Source organism: Lagenorhynchus albirostris, chromosome 11 (genome assembly GCF_949774975.1).
Source record: "Lagenorhynchus albirostris chromosome 11, mLagAlb1.1, whole genome shotgun sequence".
NCBI lineage: Eukaryota > Metazoa > Chordata > Mammalia > Artiodactyla > Delphinidae > Lagenorhynchus > Lagenorhynchus albirostris.
In genome coordinates, this window is record NC_083105.1 from 31,650,806 (window position 1) to 31,676,867 (window position 26,062).

The 26,062-nt window shown below is 38.7% G+C and overlaps 1 protein-coding gene across 6 annotated transcripts in view; it reads left to right on the forward strand.

Moving 5' to 3' along the window:
* KITLG (KIT ligand) overlaps nt 1-26,062 on the forward strand; it is a 101,287-nt gene that overhangs the window by 23,772 nt on the left and 51,453 nt on the right. For 3 of the 6 annotated variants that reach the window (XM_060165036.1, XM_060165035.1, XM_060165040.1), the window contains exons 2-3: nt 13,467-13,580; nt 24,712-24,774. In XM_060165036.1, the coding sequence (XP_060021019.1) occupies nt 13,467-13,580; nt 24,712-24,774 (177 nt within the window). Of the gene's footprint in view, nt 1-13,466; nt 13,581-18,438; nt 18,491-24,165; nt 24,285-24,711; nt 24,775-26,062 lie in introns of all 6 variants that reach the window. The other 3 variants (XM_060165039.1, XM_060165038.1, XM_060165037.1) reach the window with 3 other exon arrangements.

Genomic DNA, 26,062 nt, shown 5'->3' on the forward strand with positions numbered 1-26,062 from the left:
CCTCATTCTCTTGTCTCCTATGCAGATAATTCTTTCTTCTTCTTATATAATGGTATTCTCCAGGCTTTTGGGTGATAACTTCCAATCCCCAGCTGCCACTTCTGCTGCATATCCTGGCTTAGGGAATAGCACCACTTCTGCCTCAGTCACCCAAACTGGAGCACGGAAGTCATTGGTGATTCCCCCCCGCCGATACCCTACACGCTTTCTGTCAGTCACCCAAGTTCTTCCTTTTTACTTCTACATCCTCTTAAACTTGTCTCTCTCCATTCCCACTGCCATTTGCTAGTTAAGGCCCTCCTCATGTGGCCTCTGGATAACTTCACTGACCTCCTAAGTGACCTCCTGCCCCCAGGCTTTTTGGCTGCCCCCCTCCACCCCATGTATCCTTCATTCTGATGACTGATAAACTTTTCAAAAATAAATCAGATCTTGATACTCCTCTACTTAAAGTCTGCCAGGAGCTCCCCAGTGCCTTTAAGATAAAATCCAAATCAATTAGCAAAATTGGGAGGACCTCTGCATATCTTTTTAGCCTCATCTATTGTTGCTTATTCCTTGAAACTAATTTTTCATTTTTGTCTCCTTCCCTCACTTCTGTGGGCACCTGCTTCTTTACTTCCTCTGTCAGGGGTCTTTGCCCCAGCTCGTTGACCTGGCTACCTTCCACTCACCTTTGGAAAAGATGTCTCCTCCCAGAAGCTATCTCTGAGCCCCTCCCTCAGTCTCCCTCCCCCACCCCAAAGTCAGGTTTAGCTGTCCCCCTGGGCCTTTCCCTTCTTAGATACTCTACCTGCTGTGTTCGCCAAGAGCTTGGGCTTCCTGAGGCCGTGACCATATCTTCTGTATCTTTACCTTCTGTAATTATCAGGTGCTCCATATGTGTCTGTTGAATGAATAAATAGCATAAATAGCTCTTCTTAGAAGTCTGAAAGCACTCAATTTTGTTTTTACCAGAAAGAACAACTTATCACTTTTTTTGAGCTCTCCTCTCCCTCTAGCTATGCAATTTTTTTTAAGCTACCGCAAGTATAACCTGATTTACATGCACTACTTGTTTATCCAGCCTAGTCATAATTTGACATGGTTGTTTCAATTAGAAACTGATGCAGTTAAAGAGACCTATATGCTGTCCACAGCATAGGCATTGTAAATGAAACTTAACTGTTCATTAGATATAAATGAAGTCAGTTTTATTATCTGATTGGCCCAGTGTTTTTCTTTCTAGTCTTGATTTAAACTTGGTCCAGGCATACAGATGGCCAATGGGCACATGAAAAGATGCTCCACATCGTTAATCATTAGAGAAATGCAAATCAAAACTACAATGAGGTATCACCTCACACCAGTCAGAATGGCCATCATCAAAAAGTCAACAAATAATAAATGCTGGAGAGGGTGTGGAGAAAAGGGAACCCTCCTACACTCTTGGTGGGAATGTAAATTGGTACAGCCACTATGGAGAACAGTATGTAGGTTCCTTAAAAAACCAAAGATAGAGTTGCCATGTGATCCTGCAATCCCACTCCTCGGCATATATCCAGAAAAAACTGTAATTCAAAAAGATACATGCACCCCAGTGTTCATTGTAGCACTATTTACAAGAGCCCAGACAAGGAAACAACCTAAATGTCCATCAACAGATGAATGGATAAAGAAGATGTGATACATATACACAATGCAATGTCACTCAGCCATAAAAAAAAAGAAATAATGCCATTTGCAGCAACATGGATGGACCTAAAGATTATCATACTAAGTGAAGTAAGTCAGAGAAAGACAAATATCATATGAGATCACTGATATGTGGAATCTTAAAAAAAAAAAAAAGTGACAAGGGAACTTATTTACAAAACAGAAATAGACTCACAGACATAGAAAACAAACTTATGGTTACCAAAGGGGAAAGGGAGGAAGGGATAAATTAGGAATTTGGGATTAACAGATGCACATTACTATATATAAAATAGATAAACTACAAGGACCTACTGTATAGCACAGGGAACTATATTGAATATCTTGTAAGAACTTAAGAATGGAAAAGAATATATATATTCAACTGAATTACTTTGCTGTACACCTAAAACACTGTAAATCAACTATACTTCAATAAAATAAAATTAAAAGAATAAACTTGGTCCAGGGATTTACTAGCAGAGTAGCCATAAACAAGCTACTTAGTCTCATTGAATCATGTGTTACTCGCCTACAAAATGGGATAAAAATAACCTACCTTGTTGATGGGAAGATCATACGAAATAATGTCTGCAAACTGCTATGTGTGGCCCTTAGTAGGAGTCAATATATGTGAGTCATTTCTCCCTTTAAGTAGCATTTAAATATAGAGTAAGGATGAACTGTCACAGGGTGATTCTCTCTGTCTCCCCATTTCTTCCTATAGATTGAATACCTTGAAATCCTTAAGTTCTCCTTTTACCTTAAAGCCATTGTCTGCCTTTTTCTATTAAGCAATTCACTTCTAGGATGTTCAGATTTTGTTATAAGAGCATACTTACCCATATTACCAAATATTCTACTTCACAAAAAGATCTGCATTGAGAGAGGCAGAAGAGTGAGTAACTTTACAGGATTTTAGTGGACCAACTTGGACTTCAGCTTGTTTGAGTTTCACTTAACTGGCCTGTTAATGTCTCCTTTCCTCATAGCACTAAAATGACCAATCTGCGGTTTCCTTTGACCCTTCGAGATTACTGGACAATCAGTAGAGAAGAATTTGAGTCAGTGTAGGTTGCTTAGGTGTTTCCTTCATAATGTTAAATGGTAAAATCTTGTTGAGCAATAAAAAATCTTAAGGAAGAAGTCATGTAGAATTAAACCGTTATTCACTGACCGACAGTCTGTTGTTGCTTTAGGTTAAGATTATTTGGGGAGGGTATTGTTCCTATGACCGCAGAAAATCTGAACTCAGGACTAATTCCTATACCTGTATCTTGGTAACTTGCTTTCCTGGCTCTGGGTAGCTGAGCCAATTGGCTCTCTTCCAAAGCACATTTGGGCTGCAAGGGAACTGCCTGCCTGGCTAGCTGGCAGGCGAGATTAAAGAAGAGATGAATGTTGTTTCTGGCAGCAGCTGCTGTTTTGTTCGGGGCAGTCCTAATACTATTTTGTAGTTCTCTGCATAAAGAAAACGAGCTACACAGATGCCCCACTTACCTTTTCGACTTTGAAAAGTCTGTAACGTGGATCCTGGCAATGAATATTTTAAAACCACTTCTCATGGTCATAGAAAAGTTTGTTTTTTTCCCCCAAGTTAGAAGATTGGAATCTCCTGGTTTCCTGCACAGCATATGTTGCCCTGATGTTCTTGGGCTGCATGCATGTTAGTTTCTGCTAAAGGAAAGGAGTCTGCAACCTGACTTCTGTGTAATAACACATGTTCAGATCAAGTAAATAGTTTGCTTTAGGGGGGCTTTGCAGTTCCTTTCTCTGGAATGTGGCATTTTATTGTACGGAAGGCTGTTATGCTCAGGAAGAATTGATGAATGGGTGAATATTCCACTGGGGTCTTTTGAGATTGGTTCTCAACAAAAATGAGATTTAAGTAAGACCTTTGCCTTCAGAGTCTCCAACCTTGTCTTCCTGTAAATTTTCCCTTTTAAAGTTCCTTTTCAGTACCATCTGCCACTGTTAAAACCTGCTCCCAGAAAGAGACCTGCTTGCTATATCTGTCATTCACAATTGAGTGTGTATTTTAGTCACTATTACTTCCCTCCACCATGACTGTTTCTACTGCATATTTTAGTTCTAACAGTGCATAAGGATTTCTCATTAGTTTTTTCATCATGTAAATAAATTGAAGGCGACTTTTAGCAAAGAAAGGGTTATTGGAATTTTGTGTCTTGTGCAGACTACGTAGGGGACACTTTTGACGCATGCCTATAAATTAAAAAAAATCTAGAACTGCCGACAATAAGATTAGTTTAATGTGACTGTGCAGTGAGAGGTTATCGTGAAATGAGAGGTTATCACACAACAAGCGTGACCTAGAGAGAAGAGTTGTACGATGCTAAAAACAAAGTAGCCAAAGAAAAATGTCATATGCAGAAGCAGAGAGTGTTACAGTAAAAACAGCAAGAGATGATTACCCAAATGGAAACAATCCATTTTAGAGCAGAAGTCACAAACGCAGGGACATTTTGCTTCAGCTTTCTGTCTAATAGGGTGTGTGTGTGCGCACCTGCCCACACGTTCAGGCACCCGAATACCCTTGTTGGAGTCTCCAGAAGTTAGAGAAAGAGGAAAAGAGAGAAAACTCCATTGGAAGTCAATTGTCCATTAACCGAAGCTACTCTCAACACAGTTGAGAACTAAGAAATAAATTGAAAAATGCATCTGACCCCCAAATCAGCATCAACATACCCGTGTACTAAAGGTCAGACTCTTTGTTCATGCAAGATTGATTCTATAAAGTCCTTTCCCGGACTCTTGTTTGTATGGTTTTTAAGCACTTGTTTTCCTGATTTCCTAGACAATCCAAAACCTATAATCCACACAGCAAATAATTGCACAACACCTGTGGTTTGAAAAGATTCTCACCACCACTCCATGAACGGGTAAGGCAAAAACGATTCTCATTTTAGAGACTGATAAACAGATACTCAGAAGGATTCACTGGCTTGTTTGAGGTCACATGGTGGGGCTCAGAGGTTTTCCGGATCCATCTTCTATACCCTGCCATCACACTACCGGTTTTCATAAGCGTGAACTTCTTTTCTTTTTTGCCCTTGGAAACCTTTGTTTGAACAAAGTTTTACCCAGAAGCATGAAAAAATAGAACAGAAAAAAACTGAGCTACTTTGCTTAAAGTAGGCGTTGGGGGCCCAGAATACTGGCGGGGCAGTGTGTTTTCCTTCCCAGGAAGAGCTTGAACATCGCACACTGCTCCATTCATTCAGTAATTCACCCAGAGAGTAAGTTTATTGAGCTCTGATTTATTTTTCTATTGCTGTTGGAATAAATCACCACCAATTTAGTGACCTAAAACAATACAGATTTATGATATTATAGTTTTGGAGATTCAGAAGTCCAAAATGGGGCTTACTGGGCTAAAAGCAAGGTGTCGATGACACTGTGCCTTCCTGAAGGCTCTAAGGGAGATTGTTTCCTTGCTTATTTCAGCTTCTAGAAGGCACTTGCATTTCTTGACTCCTGGGCCCTTTCCTCCATCTTCAGTGCCAGCAATGGCAAGTCAGGTCCTTATCGTGTCACATCTTTCTGACCCTTCTCCCATCACTGCATCTCTCTGACCAGAGCTGGAAACGTTCTCAGTTTGTAAGGACCTGTGTGATTAGATGGGACTCAGAGAATCCAGGATAATCTCTCCATGTCAAGGTCCTTCGCTTAATCACACCTGCAAAGTCCATTTTGCCATATAAGTCAATATAGTCACAAATTCCAAGAAAATTAAGACGTGGCCGTCTTTTTGCTATTATTCTGCCTACTATAAGCACCACCCATGGGCCATGTGTTGTGTTTGCCTCCGGGACTACAGGAGGCTAGAGATGGGCATGTTAACAGTAAAAATATGTTGCAAATAATGACCTGACAGTATGGGAGAAATAGGTAAACTAAGAAACAAACCAACAAAAATGAAAATAAATTGTAAAAACAGTCATTCAAACAAGTACAGTAATTTGGAGCTCCTTGGAGGTGGGCAGTCACAACTACATAACCAAAATGCTTTTTCCCCCAGCTTTATTGAGGTGTGACTGACAAATAAAATTGTATATATTTAAGGTGCACAATGGGATGTTTTGATATATGGATACACTGTGAAATGATGACCACAGTCAAACTATCCCATTACCCTTTATTCTGTGTGTGGTGAAAACACTTGAGATCTACTCTCTTAGGAAATTTTAAGTAAACAATGTAGTATTATTAGCTGTAGTCAAAATGCTGTACATTAGGTCTTCAGAACTTACTCATCTTATAACTGAAAGTTTGTACCCTTTAACCAATATCTCCCCATTTTCCTCTACTCCCTAGCCTCTGGCACCCACCTTTCTGTTCTACTCTTTGTTACTATGAGTTCGACTTTTCTTTTTTTTGGATTCCACATATAAGTGAGATCATATGATATTTGTCTTTCTGTGTCTGGCTTATTTCATTTAGTCTTCCCTTTATTTGATGAAAATGAATCATCAAAGAGAAGCAAAGTTTAATATTTCTAGCCACTGTTTAGGAAATCAGGGAAATGTGTGTACTATATATTAGAAAAATTTCTGCATAGAATAATATGGAAAAAATACTTTTCCATTTAAAGAAGTAAGCTCCTCATTTCGGCACTCTCCCAAGAATACTGATAGGGAGGTATTAACTACTGCTGTGCAGAATTCTCAGTACATTTCTGCCTTGACTGCTCCTCCATCCTAACGTTTAGTTATGCCTGAGTGAATGATTGAATTTTATGAAAGCTGAATACTCATCTGTAGCAAAGTACTTGATCCTTGAACAACATGCATTTGAAACTGCATGGGTCCACTTATATGTGGATATTTTTCAATAGTAAATACTTGCAGTACTACATGGTCCCAGGTTGGTTGAATCCCCAGATGCTGAGGAACCAGGGATAGGGAAGGCTGACTATAAATTACACACGGATGACTCCTGCATTGCTCAAGGGTCAACTGTATATACTAAGGTAAAATATTAGTTTACTTAATAGCTTTAAAATAAAATGCCTCATGAAATATAAGTTTCTCAGGGATATTTGGTTTTTATTTTTTAATTTATATTTAATTTATTTTATTGAAGTATAGTTGATTTACAATGTGTTAATTTCAGGTGTACAGCAGAGTGATTCAGTTATACATACATGTATATACATACACACATACACATTCTTTTTCATATTCTTTTCCATTATGGTTTATCACAGGATATTGAATATAATTCTCTGCTCTACAGTAGGACCTTGTTGTTTAACCATTCTATATATAGCAGTTTGCATCTGCTAATCCCAAACTCCCACTCCATCCCACCCCCAACTCCCTCCCCCTTGGCAACCACAAGTCTGTTCTCTATGTCTGTGAGTCTGTTTCTGTTTCATTGATAAGTTCATGTGTCATATTTTAGATACCAGATATAAGTGATATCATATTGTGTTTGTCTTTCTCTGTCTGACTGACTTCACTTAATATGGTAATCTCTACGTCTATCTGTGTTGCTGCAAATGGCATTGTTCTATTTTATGGCTGAGTAGTATTCCATTGTATATATGTGTCACATCTTCTTTATCCATTCATCTGTTGATGGACATTTAGGTTGTTTTCATGTCTTGGCTATTGTAAATAGTGCTGCAGTGAATATTGGGGTGCGTGTATCTTTTTGAATTACAGTTTTCTCCTGATACATGTCCAAGGGTGGGATTGCAGGATCATATGGCAACTCTATCTTTAGTTTTTTGAGGGACCTCCATACTGTTTTCCATAGTGACTGCACCAATTTACATTCTCTCAGAGATATTTGAATGTATTAACACATTTAAATTTAGTCCTAACCAAATACACTCCAATAAATTGAGCAAAATCATCTGTACAGATGTTTGTGTATAACTGATCCAAAAAAAAATGCTGTCCTGGTGAAATTATTTTGCAGTTAGTATAGAAGTCTGTATTAATATATATTTTTAAACTATCAATGAACATATATAAAAATTATAAAGTTAAAAGTTCTGAAAAATGCACAATATTCAGCTTTAGCTTGGAATAGGGAACAAACTTATCTCCATATGCGTGATATTTGAAAAATTATTAAAGTCTTGGAGAGATGGCGTCAGAGTCCTCATCAGTGATGTAACAGCTTTCTTGAAGTGCTGTGACAGTATGAGGTGGTGAAGAGGACAGGATTTTGAATTGGACAGACCTGAGTTTTCGTCCTGATCTCACCACTTAGAAGTCACTGAATCTCTCTCTATCTCAGTTTCTTCATCTTCAGAGTTAGGATATATGAGACTTAAATTTTGTTTGTGGTAAGCTAGACAAAATGTTTGGTACCTAGTAAGTGTTCAGTAAGTGGAAGCTGTTATTCACTGTATTGTTCAGAAAGCACAAGCATCTGCATAGACATCCTGCCTGATGGTACTGATGAACTACAGTATGTACTCTATGTAAAGCCAGGCCCTCTGATTGAGACAGGATCTCACCCCTTCCTGTCTTCTCAAGGACATCTGATGTCTCTCTCTTCTGACCCACAGTGCCAATTGCACCTCCTACTGGATCATCCCCATAGGCATACAGACATCCTGGTATTTTTACCATCTTATAAATAAGACTCTCCCCTCCCCGCAACCTAATTCCTCACCAACTCCCGTCTCACTTTGTTTTTACTTATTTCTTTGTTCATTTATTTATTTGCTCTCCTTTGAAGCACACCTCTTTAAAAGAGCTGTCTCTATGCACTGGTTTTAATCACTCACCTCTCATGCTCTATTAAATCCACTCCTGCCTGGCCTTTCCCAAACTGCTTCAATAAAAATGCTCTTGTTAACGTCACCAGTGACTATGCTGCTAAATCCAATGATCAGTTCTCAGTCCTCATCTTACTTTTGCGACCTATTGCGAGTATTTGATGGAGTTTCATAGTTTAACCTTCTCCTTAAGGTACTTTTACTTTTTTTCTTTTTTTTTTTAACTTGTGTTCTTCCTCCTCCTCTGGCTCCTCTCTCGGGCTCCTTTGTGTGTTCTGAATCTTTTGCCAGACCTCTTAAGGTTAGAGCACCATAGGACCCAGTTCTTTGTTCTTTTTTCTGTTTGTACTCACTCCCTTGATGGTCTCATCTACTCTTTTGCTTAAAATTCCATTTATATATCAAAAGCTGTCATATTTATATATCCAGCTCAAACTTCCCTCCTCAATCCAGATTGAAATATCCTGACCTAGTTTCATCACTAGGATGTCTCAAAACACATCTCAAACTGAGCACACTCAAAACTTAACTCCAGATCTGCCCCCCAAACCTTCTCTACCCCTCAGCCTTCCCCATATCATTTGATGGCAACACCATCCTTCCAGTTGCTCAGACCAGAATCCTTGGAGTTGTCTTTGACTCTCTCTCAAAGCGCTCTCCAACTGTCAGGAAATCCTATCGGCTCAATCTTCAGGAGGCATCCAGAATCTAACCACCTCTGGGCAATGCACTGCTACGACACTTTCTTGCTTGGATTATAGCAATAGCCCCAAATTGGTCACTCTGTTTCTACCTATTGTTAGCCTAAAGTCACAGCAATTAAAGTGATCTCTTTTTTTTTGGAAATAATTTATATTTTTAGAGCAGTTCATAGCAAAATTGAGAGGAAGGTACAGAGATTTCCCCAGTGTCCCCTGCCCCCCCCCACATGCATGGCCTCCTCCGTTGTCAACATCCCCACCAGAGTGGTGCATTTGTTGCAACTGAGGAACCTACCCTGACACATCTTAATCACCCAGAGCCCAGAGTCTACGCTAGGGTTTACTCTTGGTGTTGAACATTCTATGAGTTTAGACAAATGTATTGTTACGTGTATTCAGAATTATAGTATCATATAGAGTACTTTCACTGCCCTAAAAATCCTCTGTGCTCTATTCATCCCTTCCCCTCCAACCCCTGGCAACCACTGATCTTTTTACTGTTTCCATAGTTTTGCCTATTATAGAATGTCATAGTAGTTGGAATCAAAACAGTGTATGGGGGCTTCCTTGGTGGCGCAGTGGTTGAGAGTAAGCCTGCCGATGCAGGGGACACGGGTTCGTGCCCCGGTCTGGGAAGATCCCACATGCCGCGAAGCAGCTGGGCCCGTGAGCCATGGCCGCTGAGCCTGCGCGTCCGGAGCCTGGGCTCCGCAACGGGAGAGGCCACAACAGTGACAGGCCCGCGTACTGCAAAAACAAAAAAACAAAAAAAAAAACAGTGTATAGCCTTTTCAGATTGGCTTCTTCAGTTAGTAATATGCGTTTTTTCTCTATGTCTTTTTATGGCTTCATAGCTCATTTCTTTTTAGTGCTGAGTAAAAGTCCATTCCCCAGATATACCACAGTTTATTTAACTATTCACCTGCTGAATGACATCCTGGTTGCTTCCAAATTTTGCCAATTTTGAACAAGCTGCTATAAAAATCAGTGTGCAGGTCTTTGTATAGACACACATTTTCAGCCCTTTGGGATAGAACCAAGGAGCATGATTGCTGGATCATATGGTAAGAATATGTTCCGTTTTGTAAGAAACTTCCAAACAGTGTCTTTAAAAAAAAGTTTTAAATATGTCATATCTCTCCTATGCTCAAAATCCTGCAATGAATCCCTTTTCATTCACAGTAAAAGTCAAAAGTCCAGATGGGTATACAAGACCCTACATGATCTGGCCTCTCCATTCTCTCTGGCACCATCAACTTCACTGCCCCCCTGGTTTATTCTTGCTGTTCCTTAAAGCAGATTCCTTAAATCAATGAGTATTCATTTATTTTATAATAATGGGGAAAAAAGATATACTTTCTAAGTTGTCAGGGTAGTGACATTCCAACTAAGTTCTTTTTCTTCTCCAAATGTTTGATAATGATAATATATTACTTTTATAATAAAATATCTTGAAAGATTCAATTGAAAACAACAACAACACAAGATAGACCTTAGGGCCTTTGCACTAGCTTCTCTGTCTGTAATACTCTCCCATAGACATCTGCTTGGATAACTCCCTTAGCTCCCTCTCATCTTTGATAAAACATTGCCTTGCCCATGAGGCCCCATCAGATATCAGCTCAGTAGTACACGGTGCTGCGTGAAGCCTCTGATGCCTTATGAGTGTGACTGTCACCTTGAACCTAGGACCATGCTGCTAGTAGAGCCGAGTAGGCATTATAGTCCTGATCCCCTTTAGTGTGATCTAATTTTTCTTTTTTCACAGCACACCTTTGACCTATATAATCTGGTTATTTATTATGTTTATTGTTTATGGTCTGCCTTCCCTCACGAAAGCTAAGTTTATGATGGCAGGAATTTTTGCTTTTTTTTTTTTTTTTAATTAACTAATATACCCCCAGCATCTAGAACAGTGCCTGGCACACAGTAGCACAAGGTACTTAATAAATATTTGCTGAATGAATGAATGAGTGAACAAATGTTTGTGTAGTTTCTTCAGTGTCAGGCATAAGACATGGCAAAGAGAAGTCAACAGAATTTCTGCCCTTATATTTCTTTTCTTTCGTCTAGTCTTATTGAGATATAATTGACATATACACTGTATAAGTTTAAGGTGTACAGCATAATTATTTGACTTGCATACATCATTCAGTGACTACCATATTAAGATTACCATATTAAGAACATCTGCCATCTCATATAGATACAAAATCTATATAAATCCAAAAGAAATAGAAATGTTTTTCCTAGTGATGAGAACTCTTAGGATATACTCTCTTAACTATCTTACATAACGTACAGCATTGTGAATTATATTGATCATGTTGTACATTACGCCCTAATACTTATTTATCTTATGACTGGAAGTTTGTACCTTTTGACAACCTTCCTCCAGTTCCCCCTCCCCCACCCCATGCCTTTATATTTCTTAGAGCCTAGAATATGAATATGGTTATTAGTGAGATTGGCCATTCACAGAGGTCCTTAGGGAGGATTCCAAAATCATATCATAGAAGAGGATCTTGGAGAAATATATTTCAAGGGAGGGTTAGGTCTTAGCAATGACAGTATGAAAAGAAAGCTTGAGTTTAAGCAATTTTACTTACATACATGAAGGGATATTAGAGGATATTTTATGTGTTGGGATTGTCCAAAAAGAAGAATCCCCCAAACAAATCATTTACACAATTCAGTCTTCATTTTGGTCCATGGGCGATGATGCTATGAAGAGTGGGACCATGCTTACCATGCTCAAAGTAGCCTTAAACAAAATTAAGCAGGATTACTGCTAAAATACATAGATTACAGTGGTAAAACAATAAAAGTGTTTTAGTTTTGTTTCGAAGCCACTATTATCTATGTAGGTAGCATTGTAGTCTTAGAAATTTTAGTAAATGATAATTATAATTTGGTCCAGTGTAATATCTATTTAGCTTTCAGATATTAATTGAAAATAATAATCCAGTTCCATATAATACATGGCTGGTTACATAATAAGTAGGAAAGATTTCTAGCCATGTGCAGATGGGCCTTTGTGTAATTTTAAGATGCCATAGATGAATGTTAACTCTTAAAAGAACTCTCATATTTTAAAATATCTTCACATCTCCATGTTTTGCTTATGCTGTTTATTTTTCCTGGAATACTTGTCCCTTCCTTGTCAACTCTTGCAAACTCTTCTTTTGTCCTCTAAAATCCAGCCAGAGTCACATTTTCTCTGTGGCTTTTCTTGGCATTGTCTTTCTGCCACGAGTTCTCTCCCTTAAGGTCAACTGATTAAGTTTTTCCTCCTCTGAGTTCCCAAAGCATTTATCACTGGGGTGTGGGTGTCACTTACTTACCTGCATCTGCATTTCAAGGGTGTCTTTTCACCTTTGTTTCTCTAGTGACTGGCTCAGTCCCTGTCTCATAATACAGGCTCAATAAACCGGTATCAAATTGGAAGCATTACACTCTTTTTTTTTTACCTTGGTCACTGATTCACCCAGCAAATATTTATTAAGAGTTTTTTATATTCAAGGTTCTGCTATGTGTTGTAAAGATACTGAAGAAAAAAAATAGATGCCCAGATTTTTGAAAACATAAAATATAGTGTAATAAGAAAAAATAAGCCATGCACAAGGTAACTATTTTACATATTTGAAAGAGTTATTTTCAAAGAGAGGTGTCTTGGGGGGCGTGTGAGTGTGGGTTCATGCTAGGATTCAAGAATATCTTCCCATTGACTAGAAAATATTTTTCCTTATTAAATGGCCAAAAAGCTGTGATTCAAAACAATGATTCTTTCGATGTCTCACAAGTTAGGTTAAATTCTGTCCTATATCTAAATCTCTGTCTCTCCCCCTCACTTTAACTGGGTGTACTATTAGATTATCGGATTAAAGCACTGCTCAGGGTTTTGCTGCTACTTGCCAAACAGTCTACATTTAAAGTAGAGAAAGTTTCTTTTGGTGCCTTCAGGTATGAATTTTATGCATTCCCTAGTTTTTAGAAAACACCTTAAGTGATAAATCCTTCACATGTTGCTACAAGTTCATTCCTAATTGCCATTGGGGAATTGCCCGTAGAAAGCTTTTGACAAAAGTTAACAATACTGTCATTGAAATGAAAAATCCAAACCATATTTTAAAAGAAATTTTTAAAAAATTTGGTCAGCATAGTTTGAATGCTCAGCATCTAATTGCATCTAATTGTATTTAAGCCAGTAGCGTTTAAAAAAAAAAAAAAGGTAGATTCCCTTTTCCACATTAAGGCAGAAGATGTTAATTGTTACTAGTAGTGACTACGGATTTTCACTGATGATCACCAGCATTTTTTCTCTTTTCATTTAGACTTGGATTATCACTTGCATTTATCTTCAACTGCTCCTATTTAATCCTCTCGTCAAAACTCAAGGGATCTGCAGGAACCGTGTGACTGATGATGTGAAAGACGTTACAAAATTGGTAAGTAAGGAATGCTTTCAATTGCTGTGACTCTTTTTCTTGTACTTTTTGAAAAATATTTCCTTTTTCCTTGCCCCAAATTAGTATTTTTCGAAGACCAGGAGAGAAGTCACTGAGTTATTCTGAAGAGTTTGTAGAGAGCAGCTAGGGAGATATTTAAGGTCATGGAGCATCTTGTTGGTAAAGTTGGCCTGTTGCACCCCACGGAGGTGGCTTTGTTTCTTTGCTGGTCTTTCCATCTCCTTCACAGGCAGTGAAGGATACTGGCGAGTTCTCCGTGTGCTGGTGCGCCAGCACTAGCTTGTTCCCCATTATCTCTTAAAAGTGTTTTATTTCCCTTCCACATGCCTTCCTACTCTTCTCTAACGAGCCTAACAAAAGATCTGAGATGGTCTTTCTCCCCTTTCCAGCAGCTTGAAGGCCCTGTCACATGCGGGTGGGTGTTTGCTCCCTCAGTAAACACAGTTGGAGTCATTTGTTGCCCAAATGTTGACCAGATTCATCTCCCACATCCATCACATTGGAACTCTTCCCTCAGGAAAAGCCGTTTTACACTGGGGCCCCTTGGTCACTGCCGGCTTTGTGCCATGCTTCTCTTAAGATGCAAACCACAGAGAGGGAGAGCATGACACAGCATCTGAAATGCCTTCCTCCCAACTCTCACGATCTAGCGGTGATTGTACATGCTCACTTGAGCTACAGTGTGTGCTTTCAGGATGAACAAAGTTTGAGAAGCAGTTTTCTAAGTTCATGGTTCAAAAGAGCCAAATGGCACTCAGTTATTTGAATATTGTCTAGGGAACGGACGTGATGTGAGAATAGGAAAGAAATGAGGATTGTAGTATGTAGAAAGAAAGAAAAGTATATTTTTTGAGATATTTATCTTTCCTATTTTGATATGCATTTCCCGGTTTGTGTGTTTTATTTTGGGTTCATAGCCAAATTCCAAAACAGAAGTTTAATGTTACGATCTGAGTCTTGCTGGCTTAGTCTCATGCAGAATTAAGAACACACACACACACACGCACGCACACACACACACACACACACACACACACACACACACACACACCCCATGCAGATTTCTTTGGATACTTACAAAGTCCAGGTTTAAAAAAATTCTCTGGTGTAGTGCCAGAAGATATATCACCATGTTTTATTTGAGGAGCTGGTGACCAAAGCAATGCAACAGTTGCCTACTATATGCCCAGCTAGGTATAAGGATGGGGGTGGGGTGATGAAGAACTTTTTTTAAAACATGTATAATGATCCTTTCCCTCAAGCTGCATGTTAGTTTCTGAACCAAGAAACTATATTAAAAAGAAAAGGTTTATATTCGAAATTTGGTATCAATAGAAGGCACTCATGAAATGTTTGTTCAGTGAAGTAAGGATGTGTACCACGGTGCAACATCATAATCACCTGTGGCGCTTACGAAAATCATAGGTGTCTGGGCCCCACTGATTCAGCAGGCCTGAAGGCATCTACATTTAAAGACATTCCTTAAAGGAGGTTTAAGAACCAGTACTCTAGATGGTCTATTCTGTCACAGTTTAGAGACCAAAGTATTGTGACCTTGATTTAATCTCATTTCTTATTATGAGTAGTTTTATCTATGTTGTATGGATTTATATAAATGTTAGATTAATACAAGTCTCCAAAATATGCTTAAAGTAGGCCACAACTGGGAAATTACAGCTCTCGTGGGGCTGCTGGTAGAACCATGGAGCTAAGATGAGCAGGGGAGGTCTGAAGTGGTCCTAGGTGTCCAGTTTCAAATATGTGGGCAAGGAGTCATAGATGGAAGGTGATGGTGTATCTGACCACACGCTGAGCATGTCCAAAATTAAAATGGTATTTAAGAAAAATTACTTATAGTCATTATTTTTTGCTGTGTGAGGAACACTACTTAATGAGCACCACTTCCTGTGAAATGTCAAACCGATATTTTCAAGTGGCATAAGTAGGTATTATAAGCACCTTCCAAGATTTTCCACTCTTGTCTTTGACCATCTGCTTATTTTCAGTCTGTTACCTATCAGTTGATACAGTGAAAAATGGCAGGAAGCATGGAGAAAGAAGTGCCTGGAAAGAGATACTTATTAACACTAAAATATAATTCCTTCCCCCAAGGGCAAATGTAAAAAAATCATTAAACTGAAAAAAATCTTTCTGTCACCCCTCGAGCACCTGACTCAGAGGGGAACTTTTTAATTTCAAGAGTTGATCTAAATGAAATTAGTGTGTTTACTTTGGATTATCAGGGGGGAAAAATCAAGTTAGTAACGAAAAAGGACTTAGAAGATCACTTCTAACTGAATAAAGACCTACTTAATGCCCAGCCAATATTTCATAGAGTAGGACATTGAAAGATATAAACTAATCCCTGGTCTCAGAGTGTTTATAATCTAGTTTGGGAGCTAACCCATCTCTATGAATATATGAGTGCATATCACTCAGTCTGCAATACCCACACGCAAATGGATACCATTTGAAAGATTTTCTGGTATAGCGTGGGAACCAACCTATGCTAATTTATTGGTTCAAAGAATGGATTTTAGAATCTGGCACACCTGCTCTTTGACCTTAGATAAGTAACTACGTTTCTAAATCTCAGTTCTTACTTACCATTTTGTAGTATAGATTAAATAAGAGAATGTATATATAAATTTTTTACCACAGTTATTATCACATAACCTCTCTGTGCCTCAGTTTCCTCATCAGTGTAATAGATTAGCAGTACAATTGACCTTTGAACAACACGGGAGTTAGCAGTGGAACATCCTTCTCACAGCTTGTAGTTGGCCCTCTGTATACAAGCTTCCTCCCTAGCTGTGGTTCTGCATCCGCAGATTCAACCGACCATGGATCATGTAATACTGCCGAACTTAACTGTTAAAAAAAAAACACACAAAAACATGGGTATGAGTAGACCCATATAGTTCAAACCCACATTGTTCAAGGGTCAACTGTACTTAACCTCATAGAGTAACTTTAAATAAGTGAATAGAACAGTGCTAGGAACATAGCAAGTGCCTGCTAAATACTGTCAGTAATGGTAGTAGTGGCATTTGTGGGGTCATAGGATACTGGAGTCGGAAGGGAATTTAGAAACAATCTAGACGAAGTACTTCCAAAATAGGAAAGCTGAGACCCAAGAGTGGTGAAGCCCAGCTCCTGGTCCCATTACCTGTGCTGTATCTTCTAGGACAGTGGTTTTCAAACTGGCTTCCAGAGTCCACCTAGCCTCTCTGCTTTTATTATTTATGTGTCTGGGTTTCTAAGTAAGACTTGGCTTGAAAAAACAATTGAGCTTATGAAAAAATGTTTGCAAGCCACTGCTTTAAATCAGCATTTGTGGGATATCATTTGAGAACCATCCAGTCACAATCTCTTAGGGTACGTGTTAAAAGTATAGCTATCAGGGCCTGCCTCAGAAATACGGAATCACAGCTTGTGGAGATGAGATGTAGGAACGTTAATGTTTCTGACTAATATGCCAGGTGATAGTTATTTGCATAGAAGTGGCAGGACCGCTTAGGCCATAATACTTACAATATTGGGTTGTTTCCATGTCTGAAAAGAAGCTGTGTTCCCATCCTTAGCCTAAAACTCATAATTTCACTAATTCAAGCAACAACATGAGTCACTTTTGAGTTTTATGGATATAGATAATCACAGCCTCTCTCTAGAGAACAGTGGGGCAAAAAAGCATCTTCAAGTAGGTCAGGCTTACCGGGGTGTTTGAATACCAGCTCTGCTATTACCCAGCTGTGTGACCTTGGACAAATAAGTCCCTAGACCTTTCTGGGATTCAACTTGTGGTTTTGAAAATGAGGAACTAGGACATGATCAATACTTAGTTCTTAATCTAGGATTCATAAACTTTGAAATTCTTGCAAATGGAACTCTAAATTATGCCTACGTGTGCCTTATGTGTGTTTCTAAGAAGAGCATGTATAACTTTCATCTGCTTCCCAGAGACGTCTGTGACACCCAAAAAGATAAGAACTACTAAATCCGATAACTTGGGAGACCCTTTTTAGCTCTGAGATTCTTTTATTCCTTGGAGATACTTTTTTTAGCTGGTACCTTTTGGAAAGCTTCAGTTATGCCTTGACAAAAGGAGGTTATATCGAACAAGAGGATCTGGTTTCTTTGCAGACATAACTTTGGTACATTTTATTTGAGAAAAAGAAAGTGGGTTGAGAGTACCTTTTTACCTTGCTTTTCATAGTAATTTCTTCAGCTGAAATCATTCCTTTGCCCATTCTGCCAGTTCCTCCTTTGCTTTAGGTGGCACCTTGCACTGTGCCCACAAACATTAAGTTTGTTTGCTTGGGGTGATTCTCATGTCACAGAAGCACACGATTTATGACTTTACTGTCATTTCCTTTTAAATTTCTTATTGGACACTTTTTACTGCCCCTGCAATCCCCGTGGTTTTCGTTTGAAATCCTTCTGGCATGTTTACTCAGCATAATAGTTCATCTATTTACAGAACATTTTGCTTTGTTTCCAAAAAATGTTGCAGGACTTGTTTTAAATGGCAAACTCAGACCTACCTAAAGAAAGGGTCAAGTATCTGGGAAGGGGATGAATGAAACTCTAAAAACTTGTATCTATGGGATGGTTCAGCTGTAGCTTTTAATGATTTTTAAGTGTTAATATAAGGAGGAATCCAAATATTGAAATAGTTCAAATTAATTTTTCCTTTTTTCTTCCTGCTGTTCCTTTCATTTGTGGTATTTTTTCCTTCATTTGGGGGAATTTAATTGAATATGACTTTGTTGCTTTTTTAAAAACCTTTTACTATCTATTGAGTAATTATTTGTCTTCCTCAAAATGTTTAAGGCAGGTTGCTGTCCCAGCCCCATCTTGTAAAGGTGAAATTACTCTGTCTTTTCAAGGTCAGTCTACAAATGAGTAGAGTAGAATTAAAAGTCAAGAATTCGTGGTTTTCCTGGTCTTGAAGTAGGCACTTATTTTAAGTAGATTATATTAATACATGACTCTTAGAGTTTAAAATAATGGAAGATTATAAAAATATACTTAGATAACAAATTTCACACTTTGAATGGACAGTTTTGAATGATGCGGAATTTTTATTCTTCTTCAAATACGATGTTCTTTGGATATAATTACCACTGCCTTAAAATGGAAGATTGGAGTCTCTGAGACTTCCCATTTCTAGGTGAACTCTGAGCTTTATTAAGCATATCTTCTCTTTAAGAGCAGAGGTCTCACATAATTTTGTTTGACCCTTGAACAGTGGTTTGATAGCTGGAGAGTTTTTAAAGTTTATTTTGATTAGTTTGCAATATTTAGCATTTAAATTTCTGCTCCTGTGGTCAGTAGAAAATTCTTTTCTCTGTTTTAAGCTAAATTTAGGACTTATAGTATGCAAAGAAAGGACAGAAGCGTATTAGAAATAATAGTCGTAAAAACTGACAAGTAGCGGGCTATGTTACCAAGCATGTCAATCTTATCATAAAGAAAAAATTGTTCTTCCATTATAAGATAAACCACTTAGGTACAAAATCTCCTGCTCCTTGACTTTTTAAAGTAATCATTATTGTGTGAGTATCCATGCAAAGCACTTTGTATGGATTTTCTCTTTTAGTCATCACAACCCTAGGAGGTAATTATTTTTACCAACAGCTTATTGATTAGGAAGCTGAGGCCTGGTGATGGTTAGTAACCTGACAATCCTCACCTGGAAACAGGGAGCTGAATAGAGGTTTGAACCCCTAACTGCCCATCTCTAGAGCATAAGAACCCAGTTCATAACTTATGATGTTTTAACTTAAGATGTCAATATCAACTGAAATTTAAGAATTAGCATTCCATCCTCTTGAATTTTATTTCCTAGGTAGTAGTCACCTTATCTTATTAGGAAGCAGTCGTATTATAGAAGTTCAGTTAGTACTACTTAATTGGAATCCACATTATAAAGTGTGTCTATGAAATAAACCAAAAATGTTTTAATCTCTTCTATCTGAAAGGAGAATGAGGGTCATCTAACTTCATTTAGATATTCTTCACTGAGAAAATATGACCCAGAAAAGTCTTTGAGTTGTCATGTTAATTTTTTATAAATCACTAATTGAGTTGTTATTAAAGGAAAAAAAAGGGTAATTAACTTGGTTAGTTAGATTTTTAGTCAACATTAACAAGAGATGGCTTATAAGGAGAAATAAAAAGACAAAAAGCTGGGACTTCCCTGGTGGTGCCGTGGTTAAGAACCCGCCTGCCAATGCAGGAGACACGGGTTTGAGACCTGGTCCAGGAAGATCCCACACGCCGCGGAGCAACTAAGCCCGTGCGCCACAACTACTGAGCCTGTGCTCTAGAGCCCGTGAGCCACAACTACTGAAGCCCGCGTGCCTTGAGCCCATGCTCCGCAGCAAGAGAAGCCACCGCAATGAGAAGCCCCCACACCGCAATGAAGAATAGCCCCTGCTCGCCGCAACTAGAAAAAGCACGCGTGGAGCAATGAAGACCCAATACAGCCAAATAAATTAATTTTTTTTTAAAAGGCAAAAATCTTTGTCCTGTGTTATTTCTGAAGACTGACCAACCAGCATTACAGTAAGCTGCTGCAGGAGTGAACTGAGATATTTAAAATATAAGTGTAGAAGGTTAGGTTTTTTGCTCTACAGCAGTGATTCTTAAACTTCTCTGGGTCTCCCAGCACTCTGAAAACTGGACTCTTTCCTCAGAAAGGTTCACATATGTGCAACATTTTATGTAGTGTCAAGGGAGTCATGAGTTATTACTGCTGCATTTTGATTCTTATCTAGAACTTGGGAGAAACAACTGAGACAAGTGTATCTCACTAAAGATGTCCAAGAAGCCACTGATTTCATGAGACTTGGAGACCTCAATGATATTTGAATCATGAAATCCAAAGATTTTAGATAAGTGATCTAGAGAGGGAGTTAAATGTTCTGACTTTGAGTTCTTTTTCTCCTGAGTCCAAATACCTGCAGGGTATGGTAGGCAGCCAGTGCCTGTCTGGCTTGCAAAGACTTTTTCTTGGCTGGGTTTCCGGCATTTCTACATGCCATTCTCGTATGCATTTTACCTCCTCGTGTCACTGAGTACGGTCAGTCCTTAAGACATCCAAAATAAGATAGCAAATGGGCCCATCTAGTAGTAGAGTGAGCCCATCACAGAGTGACTTGTTTTTGCAGCTTTATGCATTTAATGAGCTGGCACAGTACTTACATCCTCACACTCCACACCACAAAGTTCATTGGACCTTTGGAATAATTGGACCTTTGGTAAATTTTCCACCAGTTAGGTTCTATTTTATTTTATTTTTTGCCCTGAACATATTTTACGAGAATAGCTTGGTTTTTTCAAAATCTGGAGCCTTGGTTATGTATCCATTTCACCCTCCCAACAGTATGCTTCCCTGGAATCTAAACCACGTCTCTGCTTTTTCAGCGTACGGTCTCTGTATAAATACTTAATACATATTCAGTACTTTCCTAATGGTGTTCTAAACTGCCCCCAGTCTCTATTCTCTCCTTGCTCCAATCCATCCCTCCAGACTCACCTTTCTAAACAGCTTAAACACCTGCAGTATAGCACCACTGCTTAATTCCATGAGAAAGGTAAATCAGACTGAATTTTTCATAGTTATCTACTTCACCCTCTTCATCTTACAGACGAGGAGCAGAGGTTTCACTGGTCCCGCTGGAACTTGTTCCACTGGAACTGGTCGCGCTGGACCTCACTGCCTCCCTCTTGGCCTCCTTGGCCCGACATTTAGGTCCCTCACTAATAATGGCTTTCCCGGGGTATTTCTTACCTCCTACCTGCTAGAGCCTGAATGATTTGTCCCTGGTCTCCCATGTCTTTGTCTTTGCATATAACCCTATACCTAGAATGTCCCACTCCCTTGCAATTAATAATAAATACTCATACTCATTCATACACCATGCTCAAGCACTAAGTATTTTAAACAAGTTATATAATCCTTGTTTAGTCTTAATAGATCCACTAGCTCGATTCTATGATTCCCATTTTACACATGTGGAAATTGAGGCTAAAGAAGATTAAGTAGTTTGCCTAAGATCTCTGAGTTAGCACGTGGCAGGACGTGGATCCAACCTGAGCAGTGTGTCCCCGGGACCTGTGTTGTGAGGCCTACATCAAACTAACTGCTTGGAAGGAACAGCTTATCTTCCTAGTTCTAGGTCAAAGGCTCCCTCTACTCTTATCAAATTTCCACAGTGCTCAATATACATAAGAGAATTCTGTGCTTTCTGAATGCTATTTAACATACTATAAATGCTTGGAAAGTAATATAATAATTCATGAAGCAGCCATAAAAATATACAACTTGACTTCCTAATTTCTCTTCCAAATGTAATTGGAAACAAACCAATGCAAGCCAAGAAAGTAATAATGCGGAGACTGATCTGTAGATAACTGTGCTGAGACCAGCGCACAGCGCCAAGATTTGTATCCTTACCTCCAGTAGGTACTCCTGATGACTGTGACCTTGGGATGCCAGTTAACCTCTCTGTTTTCTTCTGTGAAACAGGCTTAATAACACATATCTCTGGGGTCGTGATAGAGACTGTGTATGAAAACTTAAACTGGAAAGCATTTTTCAAAAATAGTATTACTTTTCAGTTCTACCAGAAATTAAATATCAGTAAATCAGTTTAATGCAGAAATTATTATTATATACCCCCCAAGTGGTAAGGTGTGGAGATTTCAGTGTGCTGGTCAGAGAACTTCTTGTAAGGTTTCTTTGCACCAATTTTTACGTATAGATTACTAATAAAACGGAATTGGCCAGCATATTGCTTACATTTTTTCTGCCCTTTCGGTACATACTCAGATCCTAAGTTATCTGAATACCAGTTCGGTCAATTCTATGTTTATTTTCTGATAATGTTAGTTGTGCTTAAGGACGGCTAGATTGTCAAGCAGCTTGTGTTCAGAACACCTGCCACTTCTTGCCGTGTTTCTCCATCTGGAATGACTTTCATTTACACGGTTGGTTCATAACAAAACAGAATGTTGCTGCTCGTTCTGATTCCAGCTTTTAGGTCAGCTATGGCTTCCACTGGGGCTTACATAAAATAACAAGGTCCGGTACGTGGGCCTCTCACTGTTGTGGCCCCTCCCGTTGAGGAGCACAGGCTCTGGATGTGCAGGCCCAGCGGCCACGGCCCCCAGGCCCAGCTGCTCCACGGCATGTGGGATCCTCCCGGACCGGGGTACGAACCCGTGTCCCCTGCATCGGCAGGCGGACTCTCAACCACTGCGCCACCAGGGAAGCCCAGGACTATACTGTTTTATTGGGGGTGGCATGAGGAGGGCTGATGGTGAGCCTCACAAGTGGAAAATATCTAGGACAAGTGTGCAGAGAGTAGATAGATGAAAATATGTAGTTGAGCTAAGAGGCAAGGGAGGCTCTGCTGTCAGAGACCTGAGTTCTAGTCCAGACTTAACACGTAGTAATCGTGTGACCTTAGTCAAGTTTCTTGACCTCTTTGAGCCTTAAGTTCTTCATTCATTAAGTAGAGATAGTATGTGAAAGGGATTCTGAGGCTTGGATGTGATCATGCAACATAAGCCCTTGATAAGCACAGTGCCAGCACATCATAAATATTTGGTAAGTGTTAGGCTGGAGGCTGAGATGAGTGGGAGATGGTACCATTGGAAGTAGGATGGTAGCATGCACAGTGGGATCATCTACTTCCTTGGCTCCCCTCTGACTGCTTATGCCTTTAACTAGATTCTTTTCTCACCAAATTGTTCTCAGATTCCAGAAGCTATTGGCAAAGCCAAGAAGAAACCATATGGATTGTGTTCTGGGAGACTTGTCAGAGATGACCTAGTCTGGCAAACATGCACAACATCCCAGCTTACTATGGGGAACAGGAATGATTTTAGAGACAGGGTAAAGGGGAAAATGAGGCCACCAAGGCAAGGTAGACCCATTGAGGATATAATAAAGCAAAACCACTTTTTTTACATTGTATATTATTTTAAGACTCAATGGGCTAAGTCAGTTTATACATATTATAAACGGGCCATATGATACAGATGGAAATTTTATCTGTGCTAGAAGGGTGAGATGTAAGAGGTGGTACTATATGTAGAAAAGGAGACAAGTGAACCTAGAACTCTGTAAGTTACCAGGATGTGTGCCTTGGAAGTCAGTTGACAGTATAGCTCTCAGTGAAGAATATGGATTGATTGGCACGTTCACTCATCTCAGCTCATAAATTGACTGTCAGACATGGGTACTTTTATCTCCACTTTACAGATGAGAGAAACCAAAGTACAGTTTAGATTTGTTCCAAATTCCCTGGTTCTAAATCAGGTGCTTGTTCAACTTATTGCCACAGTGACTGGTGGAAATGGGTTAGATAGTCTTTGAAAGCCTTTAAAAGAAGCTAGATAAACACTTGAGGCAGCTCAAACGTTCAGCACCAGCTAAGTGGATTAAGTTATATCACAGAACTGAATCTTTCTAAATTAATTAAGTGATAAAGCATTTGCCACTCATAAGTATCATTGATCTTTTGAAATTTCGCAAACATATTTTTCCTAGGATCAACGTAGAACAGTAGTTCTCCAACTTAAGCGTACATCAGAGTCACCTGGAGGACTTGTTACATGAGATTCAGTAGGTCTGGTGTGGCCCGCGACTGCGTTTCTACAGATTCCATGGTGATGTTGATATATCACTTGGTAAACCACTTACAAGAAAAATATACTGTGTTACTGATCCTTTGGAGGAACAAATAGGAATATAATCCTAGAGGGAAATTTCAAGACCACAGATGGAAATTGAAATTCAAATCATGTTTCCAAAACTCAGTAGATTATACTTAGCCACCCATAACTGAATTTGGAGGAAAAAAGATTTGTATTATCACTTTATTTCTGGAGAGTGCCTTTGATTGCAAAGGGAAATCAAGAATGAAAAATCACTATATATGTAAATATTGAAATTCAGTAGTAACTAAAAGCATAATAGGTTTGTAGGTGTTTTTCTCCAAACCACTAAAAACAATATGACTGATATGTATGGATTTTCTTACAGATATTTTTTTCCTTTTTTTTTTTTTTTTTTTTTTTTTTTTGGTCTCTGTAGGTGGCAAATCTTCCAAAAGACTATAAGATAACCCTCAGATATGTCCCCGGGATGGACGTTTTGGTATGTAAACTGTACATTTCTGGGTTTCATTTTGGTAGCTGACAAAAGAGATGGGATCATTCATTCATATTGAGATAGGAAATTATCTGCCATTTAGGAGTTTGCTAATTGTCAGAATTTGAAGAAGGTATCTTTGGAATTTGACTTACATATTTTTTTTCCTCAGGCAACTGCTAAACTTTAGTTTTGGATGAGAATTTCAGCACATGTGTCTTACACCTGTACTCCCAAAGTAAATAAGATCACCTTCCTTAGAGCTAGCCACTGATTTCTCTCTTTCCTTCAGTCTTCCCCCAAAAAAGGCTTGAGTGTAAAATTATGTAAATTATTTTCATACCTGAAAAGGTCCTATATAAGTCTCCTATTTAATTTGAGTTAATTTGAGAACACAAATGTTTTATCTCTGCATTTATTTGCAATGTGATTGATTCTTAAAACCTTACAATAAAAATATGTGGCTATGATTATAGGTACTCCTTTATTACTGTAACTAAGCAATTTTGTTTTTCTCATTACATAGTATCAGTATTCATACATAAAGAAATATTTCCAGCATAGGGAATAATGTAATGCCTGTGTACTCATCACATAGCTTGTCAAATGGTACCATTGTGCAGTATTTGCTTCAAATGTATTTTTTAATATTGAATTATGATAAATATAACTAAAGCCCCATATATGCCCCTTTCCTATACCCATTAGTGCTCACTTTGTCTCTTAGGAATAAGTATTCTGAGCTGGAATTTTTCATTCCAGTGCATGTTTTCAAGGCTTGACCTGAAGATACCACCCCCTTGGAGCTGTGTTGAGTGCAACAGCCCACAGTAGCCCTGCTCTAATACTTTGATTGCAAACTGTACATCCATTCATAAGATACCAATTTTTTGCATATTTTATGTTAATGCCATTATACTGCATGTATCACTTTGCAACTTGCTTATATTTTGCAACATGCCTTTGACGTATAACATGTTCCATGTTGATTCATTTTAACTACTGTATTGTTCCTTTGAGTTAATTTAAAATCATTTGCGTTACTCTCTGCTCTGCAACTTGACATCTTTCCATAACTTAACAAAAATACTTATTACACATCGACTTTGTGCAAGTTGTCTTAAACTTTGAGTCCTTTCTGTGGACGAGTCCATCAAAATTATTACCAGTTCAAGTATGTTAAGCACGCCACTCAGTGCTGTGTTTAAAATGTCTTTCAAAGACTATAAGGTTGTCATTTCAAGAACATTCTCTTGAAAGGCATATTTCTTTTCATTCGTTTATACTAAAATAT